This window comes from Ranitomeya imitator, chromosome 2, assembly GCF_032444005.1.
Source record: "Ranitomeya imitator isolate aRanImi1 chromosome 2, aRanImi1.pri, whole genome shotgun sequence".
Taxonomy (NCBI): domain Eukaryota; kingdom Metazoa; phylum Chordata; class Amphibia; order Anura; family Dendrobatidae; genus Ranitomeya; species Ranitomeya imitator.
This window is the reverse complement of record NC_091283.1, coordinates 354,520,338-354,534,151: the sequence shown is the minus strand read 5'-3', so window position 1 is coordinate 354,534,151 and position 13,814 is coordinate 354,520,338. Positions and strand designations below refer to the sequence as shown.

The window sequence follows — 13,814 nt, the reverse complement described above, 5'->3', positions numbered from 1 at the left end:
CAGCCATAGAGGCGGGGTTTTCGGGTGTTTGATTCACCCTTTCCTTACCCGCTGGCTGCATGCTGGCTTCAATATTGGATCGACGTTCATTCTCTGTCCTCCATAGTACACGCCTGCGCAAGGCAAGATTGCCTTGTGCATGCATGTACTACAGAGGACAGAGAATAAACTTCAATCCAATATTGCTGCCAGCATGCAGCAAGCGTGTAAGGAAAGGGTGAATCAAACACCCGAAAACCCCGCCTCTATGGCTGAAAATTGTTCCCTCCAAATTCAGGTGGCAGAGTCCCTTTAAAGATTCATTTCTTACGCTCGCATCTAGACTTTTCTCCAGCAAACAGCAGAGGAGTGAGCGACGAGCACACAGAGATTTCACCAAGAAATTGCGGCTATGGAGGCAATATATCAAGGAAATCTATCAATCTAATCTATCAATACTTGCAGATTACTGTTGGAATTGTAAAACATGATCCAATGCAGAAATACAAGAGACAATGAAAAAAAGTTGTAATTCAGTGAGTACCAAATTTTTTAGTGCAATTTCTGTAACTTTATAATTTGCTATAGTGTTTAGACAGGTTTTAGTTATTTGAATTGTTGGTAAGTTTCCTCTAAATAAATATCAGAAAATTGGTATATCAAAATATTCTATATCTTTATGTTTATGAAACATCTGCCTGAGGCCACAGGCTCAAAAGGCTGCATCGGACAGACTTGGCACAAGCCAACTCCAGAGAAATCCCAATAGTGTTTAACCCCTGTACAGAGATCTGGTTTTACAATAAAACCCAGTGGAATGCTACCATGGTAAGCCTGATGTCCAGAGGTAGGAATGGTCACCAAGCAGGGTCAGAGCCAGGAGGTCACATAGGCAAAATCAGGATCCGTAAGAATTGTCAGAAAAAAGCCGGGGTCAAAACAGAAATATACGAAACCAAACAGGTGCAGAAGGAACACATCTAGCCAGGGAAATACTACTAATAATTAAAGAAAATTTGGCAGCACTACAAAAAAAAATGGATGCAAGGAATATGGCTTCTCCCTTGTGAATTCTCCTGTTTCAGAAAATCTGATTTAGCTGTAAAACCTTTTCACATTCTGAACAGGAAAATGGCTTCTTCCCTGTGTGAATTATTTGATGTCTCACAAAAACTGATTTCTCTGTAAAACATTTCCCACATTCTGAACAGAAAAAATGGCTTCTACCCTTTGTGAATTCTTTGATGTCTAACAAGATTTGATTTGTATGCAAAACAATACCCACATTCTGAACAACAAAATGGTTTCTCCCCTGTGTGAGTTCTCAGGTGTCTAACAAGATGTGGTTTCTAATCAGAACACAGAAGCGACACCTGTAGCGCTCACACTAAAACAAAACCTGCAGCAGATAGTATCGCGGAACCACCCACCCGCAAGAAATAGATAAATCTAAAAAGAAAAGGAAAATCTGCGCTGGGAAAATACACACACTAGAGGACCATAAAAACTATAAAGTGTTAATACATAGAACTCAAAACATGTAAACAAATAGAGAATAAGAAATTAATAAATAAAATAAAAATAAAACCAGCACCGTCAGCAAATGGAAAAAAGGAGAGACAGCCCAATACCACCACACTATATTTACTTATAAACGATAAACACTATTGTGTCACTACCTGATGAAATCGTCCAAGGAAGATAAAAATAGCTGCGATATAGTCACTTGGAATGTCCCAAAAAGTCCATGCCTTGCGGCCGATGTACAGGAAGACGATAGAGCAGATTGTTCCGAAGTCTTGGATGCTTGCGGTGCCCGAAGAAAGTCAGAAGAGATGAGTATCGCAAATTCTCCTGATCTGGATCACGATGGCAGGCACTGCCCCGGCCGGTGGCAGCGTTAGCCTGCGTGTAAAATGGCGCGTCCGCGCTACTGAATGGAGCCGTTAGGTGTACTGCTATGGTAGAGGCTAAATCCAAAGCCTGTGAATTATTTGATGTCTCACAAAAACTGATTTCTCTGTAAAACATTTCCCACATTCTGAACAGAAAAAATGGCTTCTACCCTTTGTGAATTCTTTGATGTCTAACAAGATTTGATTTGTATGCAAAACAATACCCACATTCTGAACAACAAAATGGTTTCTCCCCTGTGTGAGTTCTCAGGTGTCTAACAAGATGTGGTTTCTGATTAAAACATTTCCCACAATCTAAACATGAAAAAAGCTTCTTGCATGCGTGGCTTGTCTGATGTAAAATAAGACTTGATTTATCTGAAAAACTTTTTTTACATTCAAAACATGAAAATGGCTCCTCCACTGTGTGAATTCTTCTATGTTTCACAAGATATGATTTAGTTGTAAAACATTTTCCACATTCTGAACAGGAAAATGGCTTCTCCCCTGTATGAGTTCTTTGATGTATAAGAAGAGGTGATTTGCTTATAAAACATTTCCCACATTCTGAACATGTAAATGGCTTCTCCCCTGTGTGAATTCTCCTATGTTTCGCAAGATCTGATTTATCTGTAAAACATTTCCCACATTCTGAACAGGAAAATGGCTTCTCCCCTGTGTGAATTCTCTGATGTATAACAAGATATGATTTTTCTGCAAAACATTTCCCACATTCTGAACATGAATGTGGCTTCAACCCTGTGTGAGTTTTCTCATGCCTAACAAGCTCTGATTTCTGGTTAAAATATCTCCCACACTCTGAACAATAAAATCTTTTCTCCTGTGTGTGATTTTTTTTGTGTGTAACAAAAGACGTTTTAAGGGAAACATCTTTTCCATATTCTGAACATGTAAATCTCTTCTCAGCTGTATGAGCAATTTGATTTATAATGTGTCTTTTGTGACTTTTATTTTTCTGAATATTTTGTGATGAATCAGAAAATAGGACCTGTTCACTAGGATCAGATGAGAGATCTTTGCTCTGAAGGGATGATGGTATGTCTGGAATAATGGGACATACTTGATTTGTATCCTGTGTGATATCAAGTTCGTCTGATTTAAAAATTGAAGATGTCAGATGTTCCTCTGATCTCCTGTCACAGTCATCTGCCAAGAAATAAAACCAATTATTTTGTTTTTATAAAATATCTTTAAAAATATCTTTACATTTCTATGTAACATGTTCATAGAAATTGCTAATTATGTAGCAAAATTCAGTTATTCCCAAAGACAAACAGTTATTCACAATCTAATAATAGACCTCAGAGCAGGAACCAGTAGAGCATGATGTTGTACGCTTTTTACACTCTGTGTCTGAAATATTGAAAAAAAATCCCCCAAAGAAGTTAAATACATAAATATAGGCGCAGCACAAGCTGAAAAATGTAGCGTATGAGAGCCTCGCAGGCCAAACCAAACCTCAATGTACGTCCGAAAAGAGAAAGGCAGCACTTCAACACCAAAAATGTTATGTAGCCAAAAATGATACCAATAAAACAAACTACGGTACTCATCCCACAAAAAAAAACAAGTCATGACTTAGGCCCATCATCTGTCATTGGAAAAATAGAGTTTTGTGACAGCGTTGGGTGTGTACCCACTGCACCACTGGCTGGGCTTACCTGGCTGTGCCATTTACTGTGTGATGGGGACATAATATTTAGACAATATCACCATATGGCTGCCATGGTGGAGGCAATTTTATTGACACATAAGGGAACATCACTATTGTGGGCCACAAAGCACATATTGACCCCTATGTGGTCCCATCTAGAAGTAATAACCCTATTCTACCACTGCGTTTTGCCAAAGTGTCATCACACTAATACGTAAAAAAGCAACCAAATCTCTTAGCTTTTCTCACTCCCACTACAAGCGTCTTTCTTATTTCCCATTCACCCAGTTTGCCCCATGCCCCGCACTTACTCTACAGCCGCAAACCTATTGAAGTCCCTTAGTTGCAAAGTACTCCGGCATCACATCGCAGGCAGTACAATGGTGTCACATCAGTGTCACGTTGTGACATCATTTCGCTGCGTGCAACGTAACACTGGAGTTCTCTTCAGCTTTGATCCTTTGATAGCTGATGAGTAAATACAGGGAAATATTTCAGTAGTAGTTTTCACCTGGGGGTGTGTACGAATATGCAACTACAGTTGAAAATAATGCTGGCCTCAACTGGCTCCCCTCTTCCACTCTTGGTTGCGGAGAATGCAGAATGTGCTTGTCATGTATGTGTCCTCATAGGAAATTATTTAAAAAATTGCGGCCACATAGGAGCACATTATTGCTAAATGGAGGACATTACTAACGTTTAAGTTCCACATGGGGAGAAGTTATTAATGTATGGGGGACACATAGAGGGACATTATTAATGTAAAGAGGTCATATGCAGGAACATTCCACTTTTGTCTCATTGACTTCTCTTATGCTGCGCCAGTTTTCTGGAATGCATTACCCTGGTCAATCAGATTGATACCTAGCCCCCACATTTTTAAGAGTGCTTTCAAAACACATCTTTTTAGACAGGCCAATCTGCTCACTTCACTAATCTGCTTCTTAGCTTTTCCCTTTTCCTAAATTCTCCTCACAATCCGCTCCCTCCTACTCACTGTCCCCACATCATCCGTGCTCCCAATAGCACACGGTAATTGCTCTTACACAGATCCTGGCTCGTGACCTGATCATGCAGCTTTATATCATAACCCCTATGTATTATACTGATGGCCAGACCATGTCCCATATTTCCTTAAAGATTATAGCTTGTGATCAGGACCCTCGCTCCTCCTGTAACCAGTGAGCTACGGTTTACTTTGTATTGTGATGCAGAATATGTTGGTGCTATATAAATACAGTTATTATTATTATTTCTAAGATATGATGATGGCCACATAGGAGGATATTATTAATGTAAGGTGGCCACATAGAGGAACATTATTAATGTAATATGGCCACATGAAGGGACATTATTAACCCCTTTCCGACCTTAGAGGTATCCATACATCCCCAAGACCTGGTACTTATTGACCGGCACTTACGGATACATCTAGGCAATTGTGCACGCACAGAAGCTGTGCGCGCGTGATGGCCGCCGGGTGTCGGCTGATTCTGACAGTTGACACCCAGCACTCAGTGCCAGGAGTGATCCCACACCGCTCCCGGTACTTTAACCCACTAAATGCCACAATCGAACTGGATCACAGCATTGTGGGAGCAGGCAGAGGCAAGAAAGCCTCTCTGCCCTTGGATTGGAGACCCCGTGATGTCATTGCAGGGTCCGATCATTGCCATGGTGACCTGATTTTGTCATGACTAGAGCTAGCAAAGTTGCTTGATCATGATCAGAGCATAATGAAGCAAGTTTGACTGTCAGTGCACCGTAGACAGCTTGCATAGAATAGGGATGCTCTTGCATTGTAAAAATATATAATAAAAGAAAATAAAAATGAAAATATATTGTATCCATGAATAAATATTTTTATGGAAAAAAATATATTAACAATAAATTACACATATTTTGTATCACCGTGACCGGAACAACCCGATCTATAAAACTATCCTACTAGTTAACCCAATTTGTGAATACTATTAAAAAAAGGCAAAAACAATGATTTATCATCATACCACTTAAGAAAAAGTGTAAAACAACGCAATCAATAAGACAAATATAAATAAACATGGTAAGGCTGCGTGTCCACGATCAGGATGGCTGGCGGTATCGTCGGAGCGGCTTAGCCGCTCTGCGGTAAGCCCCGCCCCCTTCTGGAGACGCGATGATGCCAGATGTGTTCACAGCACACATCCGGCATCATCGCTCCCCACCATAGGGCCCTGTGCTATATCTTGCGGCGACGCAGCGTCGCCGCAAGATATACGGACATGCTGCGATCTGAAAAGACGCGCAGCATGTCCGGAGTCGCAGGGCCGCCGCGTGCGTGTTACCACGCATAGTGGAGACGGGATTTCATTAAATCCCCTCCACTATGCTGTAACATCTAGACGCTGCGTGTCTGACGCTGCGTCCCTATGCAGCGTCAAACACGCAGCGTTTACTGCACGTGGACACATACCCTAACGGTGAAAATGTCATCTTGTCCCGCAAAAAAACAAGCCATCATTCAGCTGCATCAGCGGAAAAATAAAAAATGTATAGCTCTCAGAATAAAGCGATGCAAAAATAATACCGTATATACTCAAGTATAAGCCGACCCCTCTAATTTTGAAACAAAAAACTGGGAAAACTTAATGACTCGAGTATAAGCCTAGGGTGGGAAATGCAGCAGCTACCGGTAAATGTCAAAAGTAAAAATAGGTACCAATAAAAGTACAATTAATTGAGACATCAGTAGGTTAAGTGTTTTTGAATATCCATATTGAATCAGGAGCCCCATATAATGCTCCATAAAGTTTATGATGGGCCCCATAAGATGCTCCATATTAAAATATGCCCCATATAATCCTGCATAAAGGTTAATAATGGCCCCATAAGATGCTCCATAGACACATTTGCCCAATATAATGCTGCACAAATGCTGATTATGGCCCCATAAGATGCTCCATAAAGATATTTGCCCCATATACTGCTGCACAAACCTTGATTATGGCCCTATAAGATGCTCCATACAGACACTTGCCCCATATAATGCTGCACAAATGTTATGGCCCCATATAGTGCTGCACAAACGTTATGGCCCCATAGATGCTCCATACAAACACTTACCCCATATAGTGCTGCACAAACGTTATGGTCCCATATAGTGCTGCACAAACGTTATGGCCCCATATAGTGCTACAAAAACGTTATGGCCCCATAGATGCTCCATACAGACACTTGCCCCATTTGCTGTTGCTGCGATAAAAAAAAAATCACATACTCACCTCTCCGTCGCTCAGGCCCCCGGCACTTTCAATAGTCACCTGCTCCTTGTTCCGGCGCCACTCCATCTTCAGCATCTTCTGCACTGACTTTCAGGCAGAGGGCGGGCACTAACCACGTCACCACGCCCTCTGACCTGAGCGTCACTGCTGGAGACAGAGCGGCGCCCGGAACGGGGAGCAGGTGAATATCGCGCAGCGCAGCGCTCCCCCTCCCCGTTATACTCACCTCACCGTATATACTCTAGTATAAGCCGAGATTTTCAGCCCACATTTTTGGGCTGAAAGTCCCCCTCTTGGCTTATACTCGAGTCATACCCAGGGGTCGGCAGGAGAGGGGGAGCGGGGGCTGTCTAATTATGCTCACCTACTCCAGGCGCGGTCCCTGGCTTCCCCGACACCGCAGCTTCATCCTGTACTGAGCAGTCACCGTTACCGCTCATTACAGTAATGAATATGCGGCTCCACCTCTATGGGAGGTGGAGCCGCATATTCATTACTGTAATGAGCGGTACCATGTGACCGCTCAGTACAGGAAGAGACTGCCGGCGCCGGGGAAGCCAGGGACCGCGCCTGGAGTAGGTGAGCATAATTAGACAGCCCCCGCTCCCCCTCTCCTGCCGACCCCTGGGTATGACTCGAGTATAAGCCGAGAGGGGGACTTTCAGCCCAAAAAAGTGGGCTGAAAATCTCGGCTTATACTCGAGTATATACGGTATTTATTATTATATAAATGTGGTATCACTTTAATCATACTGACCCGAAGAATAAAGCCGACTTATAAATATTACCACATGCAGAATGACATGAAAAAAAATTAAAAACAAATTCCTGAATTGCTGGTTTTTGTTCATTCTGCCTTCCAAAAATAAGCATAGAAGGCAATCAAAATATGTCATGTGTCTGAAAATGGTACCAATAAAAACATCAACTTGTCTCGCAAAAACACGCTCTCCCCCAAATATGAAAAAATGATAGCTCTCAAAATATGGTGATATAAAACGTAGTTTTTGCAGCCAAACATTAAAAAAACATGTAAATCTGGAATTGCTGTAATCGCACTGACCCAAAGAATAAAGTCGCCATATAACTTATACCACACGAGGAACGGCATAAAAAAATATAAAACCAATTTTTCACTTGCTGTTGATTTGTTCATTCTGCCTCCCAAAAATTGCAGTAAGGCTCGGCGTACATTTATCCTGCACTCTGCGCTGAGTGCCTAAACGGGTGTTTCCGTGTAAATCTCTGAAATGCCTAATTCAGACAGAACCCCATTTGGAAGATTCCCTGTAATGAGGCAGATAAAGATACTGTGGAAACCGTAGGACTTGTGATCAGGCGGTGTCCGTCTTGTTAGGCGAGCACAGTTTTGTGCACTTCTGAAAAGGACACCCCTGAACAGTGAACAGTGGCCAGAGTCCAGAGTAACTCTGCTGCTTCATTATAGTGAAATGGAACCCTCAGAGATTCATTCATTCATCTGAATCAAATCACTCAAAAAATTAGATGTAAACTATGATGTAAGTGCTCAACATATAGCATCGGATAAATGTAACCCCAAATGTTATGTATAATGTTCCTAACAAAAGATTCAACTCAATCCACAAAAAAACTCATGTGCCCACTCAGGTCCATCATTTGAAATATAGGGGCTTCCATTTACTGGTAGCACAAAGGCTCTGGAAAAGCAAAATGGCTCGTCGCCCCTCAAAAGAAATTCAACAAATTCTGAAATCCCAAATCCAAATGCCCCCTCCCTTCTGAGCCCCAGTGTGCCTAAATAACATATCACAGATCATCACAGACAGCGGGAAGGCGCCCATACTGCACACAAACCGTGGGAGAGCCCCAGACGGGTCTTCTGGTTTCTTTCTACTTGGACCTACTTTTTACTGACTCCCTCCACTCTTAAGTGAGGTTTGACAAAGACCCTGAGAGGTTCAAAACGTTACCTTGTTTTCACTTATTGTTTTCTCTGTGGTGAACATTTTCTGTACATGAAATAAACACAAATCCTTTTTTGCAATCTTACAAGACTCATTGAGTGTGGATGTTCTCTCCCTTGGCTATGGTTACTGGACTCGGTCAATGTTCAGCCTGCACCCTTATTAAAACAGAGTGCGCATCATTTACCCTCTACCTAAAACCACGTAAAGCGTCCACATGTTTGGCATTTCTGAAGTGCTGAGAGCCAGCCTAATTTATAGGTGCGGGTCTCCAGAACCATGAGCTGGGCATAATGTACTGGTCACTATAATGTGCTGGTCACTACAGCGTACTGGTCACTACAAAAGCATTTTGCAATTTTTTCTCTGCAACATTCATTGCTGTTTGTTTCTGGAAAACACCCATGGAGTCAAAATCATCACTACACCTCTAGATAAAATCAAAAAGGGTATAATTTCCAAAATAGTGTGACTTAAGGGAGGATTCTGCTCTTCTAGCACTTAGGGGGTCTGTATATGGAGTCCGCAAACTATTCTAGAAAAATCTGTATTCCAGGAGGCAAATAGTGCTCCGTCCATCCCAAGTCTCACTGTGTGGCTAAGCAGTACTGTACAGACACATATGAAATATTGCCACGTTCAAAAGAAATTGTGGGACAAATTATAGTGCCATTTTTTACCCACTTCTTGTGTGATATTGTAAAATCTGCGGCTAACACAAGATTTTGGTAGTAAAAATATACTTATTTTTTTCTTCACTGCACAATGGTATTAAATTCTGTGACACACCTGAGGTGTCATATTTTCACTGCATCCCTAGATGAATTCACTGGGGGGGTGTAGTTTGTAAAATGAGTAGATATATGGGGGTTTCTGTTGTTTTGGCACCTCAGGGGCTGTTCCAGTGTGGCATGGCACCCTCAAACCAGCGCAACAAAATCTGAACTCCAATATGCAGCTTCTTCACTTCTGAGCTTTGCACTATGCCTCAAAAGTAGTATTCCCACACATAAGGGTTATCGGCATAATCAAGAGAAATTGCTAAACAACTTGTATGATTTAATTTCTCCTGTTATCAATGTGAAAATAAAAAAATTGGGGATAAAATAGCATTTTTGTGGGAAAATGTGATATTTTTTTTTTTCACGGCTCAACGTTATAAACTTCTGTGAAGCACCATGTGTGTTCAAGATGCTCAACACATATCTAAATACATTCCTTGACGGATCTAGTTTCCAAAAATGGTGTCACCTTTGGGCAGGGTTTTCACTGTTTAGACACATCAGAAGCTCTCCAAACACGACATGGCATCCACCAAATGGTACAGCAAATTTTGCTTTCAAAAAGTCAAATGGTGCTCCTACCCTTCCAAGCTCCACCATGCGCCCCAACAGTGGTTTTCCCCCACATATGAGATATCGACATGCTCAGTAACATAGTAACATAGTAACATAGTTAGTAAGGCCGAAAAAAGACATTTGTCCATCCAGTTCAGCCTATCTTGTAGATTGTGAGCCCTCGCGGGCAGGGTCCTCTCTCCTCCTGTACCAGTTGTGACTTGTATTTTTCAAGATTATTGTACTTGTTTTATTATGTATACCCCTCCTCACATGTAAAGCGCCATGGAATAAATGGCGCTATAATAATAAATAATAATAATAATAATATTCCATCATAATAAATCCCCAGATCTACGTCCTTCTACAGAACCTAATAATTGTATGATACAATATTGTTCTGCTCCAGGAAGACATCCAGGCCTCTCTTGAACCCCTCGACTGAGTTCGCCATCACCACCTCCTCAGGCAAGCAATTCCAGATTCTCACTGCCCTAACAGTAAAGAATCATCTTCTATGTTGGTGGAAAAACCTTCTCTCCTCCAGACGCAAAGAATGCCCCCTTGTGCCCGTCACCTTCCTTGGTATAAACAGATCCTCAGCGAGATATTTGTATTGTCCCCTTATATACTTATACATGGTTATTAGATCGCCCCTCAGTCGTCTTTTTTCTAGACTAAATAATCCTAATTTCGCTAATCTATCTGGGTATTGTAGTTCTCCCAACCCCTTTATTAATTTTGTTGCCCTCCTTTGTACTCTCTCTAGTTCCATTATATCCTTCCTGAGCACCGGTGCCCAAAACTGGACACAGTACTCCATGTGCGGTCTAACTAGGGATTTGTACAGAGGCAGTATAATGCTCTCATCATGTGTATCCAGACCTCTTTTAATGCACCCCATGATCCTGTTTGCCTTGGCAGCTGCTGCCTGGCACTGGCTGCTCCAGGTAAGTTTATCATTAACTAGGATCCCCAAGTCCTTCTCCCTGTCAGATTTACCCAGTGGTTTCCCATTCAGTGTGTAATGGTGATATTGATTCCTTCTTCCCATGTGTATAACCTTACATTTATCATTGTTAAACCTCATCTGCCACCTTTCAGCCCAAGTTTCCAACTTATCCAGATCCATCTGTAGCAGAATACTATCTTCTCTTGTATTAACTGCTTTACATAGTTTTGTATCATCTGCAAATATCAATATTTTACTGTGTAAACCTTCTACCAGATCATTAATGAATATGTTGAAGAGAACAGGTCCCAATACTGACCCCTGCGGTACCCCACTGGTCACAGCGACCCAGTTAGAGACTATACCATTTATAACCACCCTCTGCTTTCTATCACTAAGCCAGTTACTAACCCATTTACACACATTTTCCCCCAGACCAAGCATTCTCATTTTGTGTACCAACCTCTTGTGCGGCACGGTATCAAACGCTTTGGAAAAATCGAGATATACCACGTCCAATGACTCACCGTGGTCCAGCCTATAGCTTACCTCTTCATAAAAACTGATTAGATTGGTTTCACAGGAGCGATTTCTCATAAACCCATGCTGATATGGAGTTAAACAGTTATTCTCATTGAGATAATCCAGAATAACATCCCTCAGAAACCCTTCAAATATTTTACCAACAATAGAGGTTAGACTTACTGGCCTATAATTTCCAGGTTCACTTTTAGAGCCCTTTTTGAATATTGGCACCACATTTGCTATGCGCCAGTCCTGCGGAACAGACCCTGTCGCTATAGAGTCCCTAAAAATAAGAAATAATGGTTTATCTATTACATTACTTAGTTCTCTTAGTACTCGTGGGTGTATGCCATCCGGACCCAGAGATTTATCTATTTTAATCTTATTTAGCCGGTTTCGCACCTCTTCTTGGGTTAGATTGGTGACCCTTAATACAGGGTTTTCATTGTTTCTTGGGATTTCACCTAGCATTTCATTTTCCACCGTGAATACCGTGGAGAAGAAGGTGTTTAATATGTTAGCTTTTTCCTCGTCATCTACAACCATTCTTTCCTCATTATTTTTTAAGGGGCCTACATTTTCAGTTTTTATTCTTTTACCATTGATATAGTTGAAGAACAGTAGAAATCGCATAACAAATTTTGGGGTCTATTTTTCCTGTTACCCTTTGCGAAAATAAAAAAAAAGTTGAATTTTTGTTGAAAAAAAGTTGTGTTTTATCAGCACATTCTAAGTATGCTGTTATTTGGCTTTGTAGTTTACAGACCTGGGCAGATAAGGGACAGCTTCTCCTAATCCCAGGGGGTAGGTGGATCCTCAAGATGGTAAATTCTATAGAAAAGGGCTTACAATGCCCAAAGTCATTTGATGGAGAAGAATGCTGTGGTCCAAAGACAAAATGGTGATCACACGATTGTGATACAGCCGGACTGCACCAACGATAAAGCAGCCACAGCCGGTGACTGAGAAGAATCTGTGATTTCTCTGTATTTAACCCCTTCCCGACCTGTGACACAGCGTATGCATCATGAAAGTCGGTGTCAATCCGACCTGTGACGCATATGCTGTGTCACAGAATGATCGCGTCCCTGCAGATCGGGTGAAAGGGTTAACTCCAATTACACCCGATCTGCAGGGACAGGGGGAGTGGTAGTACAGCCCAGGGGGGGTGGCTTCACCCCCCCCCCCCCGTTGCTACGATCGCTCTGATTGGCTGTTGAAAGTGAGACTGCCAATCAGAGCGATTTGTAATATTTCACCTATTAAAACTGGTGAAATATTACAATCCAGCCATGGCCGATGCTGCAATATCATCGGCCATGGCTGGAAACACTGGTCTGCCCCCCCCCACCACGATCCCCCCCCAGTCCTCCGATCAGTCCTGCACACTGCTCCGCTCCCCTCAGTCCTCCTGTCTGCTCCCCCCGTGCTCCAATCCCACCCCCCGTGCTCCAATCCAACCCCCTGCACTCTGACCCACCCCTCCATGCTAAGATCCACCCCCCCGTGCTCCGATCCACCCCATGCTCCGATCCACCCCCCCATGCTCCGATCCACCCCCCGTGCTTCCCCCCCACCCCATCATACTTACCGAGCCTCCCGCGGTCCGTCCGTCTTCTCCATGGGCGCCGCCATCTTCCAAAATGGGGGGTGCATGCGCAGTGCGCCCGCCGAATCTGCCGGCTGGCAGATTCGTTCCAATGTAAATGACCCCCCCCTTTTGTCACCCCCATAGGTAGGGACAATAATAAAATAAATAATTTTTTTTTTTTCCACTAAGGTTGGGGTAAGAACTAGGGTTAGGGTTAGGGTTTCGGTATGTGCACACGTATTCTGGTCCTCTGCGGATTTTTCCGCAGCGGATTTGATAAATCCGCAGTGCTAAACCGCTGTGGATTTATCGCGGATTTACCGCGGTTTTTCTGCGCATTTCACTGCGGTTTTACAACTGCGATTTTCTATTGGAGCAGTTGTAAAACCGCTGCGGAATCCGCAGAAAGAAGTGACATGCTGCGGAATGTAAACCGCTGTGTTTCCGTGCAGTTTTTCTGCAGCATGTGTACAGCGATTTTTGTTTCCCATAGGTTTACATTGAAATGTAAACTCATGGGTAACTGCTGCGGATCCGCAGCGTTTTCCACAGCGTGTGCACATACCTTTAGAATTAGGCTATGTGCACACGGTGCGGATTTGGCTGCGGATCCGCAGTGGATTGGCCGCTGCGGATTCGCAGCAGTGTTCC

General features: G+C 42.6%; 1 protein-coding gene across 1 annotated transcript in view; it reads right to left on the bottom strand.

Moving 5' to 3' along the window:
- Positions 1 to 533: 533 nt before the first annotated feature.
- Positions 534 to 13,814, bottom strand: part of LOC138666562 (zinc finger protein 585A-like) — a 73,877-nt gene continuing 60,596 nt past the window's right edge. Inside the window, exon 19 of the mRNA XM_069754767.1 lies at positions 534 to 3,041. Within this exon, the coding sequence (XP_069610868.1) occupies positions 2,041 to 3,041 (1,001 nt within the window). The 3' untranslated portion in view covers positions 534 to 2,040. The remainder of the gene's footprint in view (positions 3,042 to 13,814) is intronic.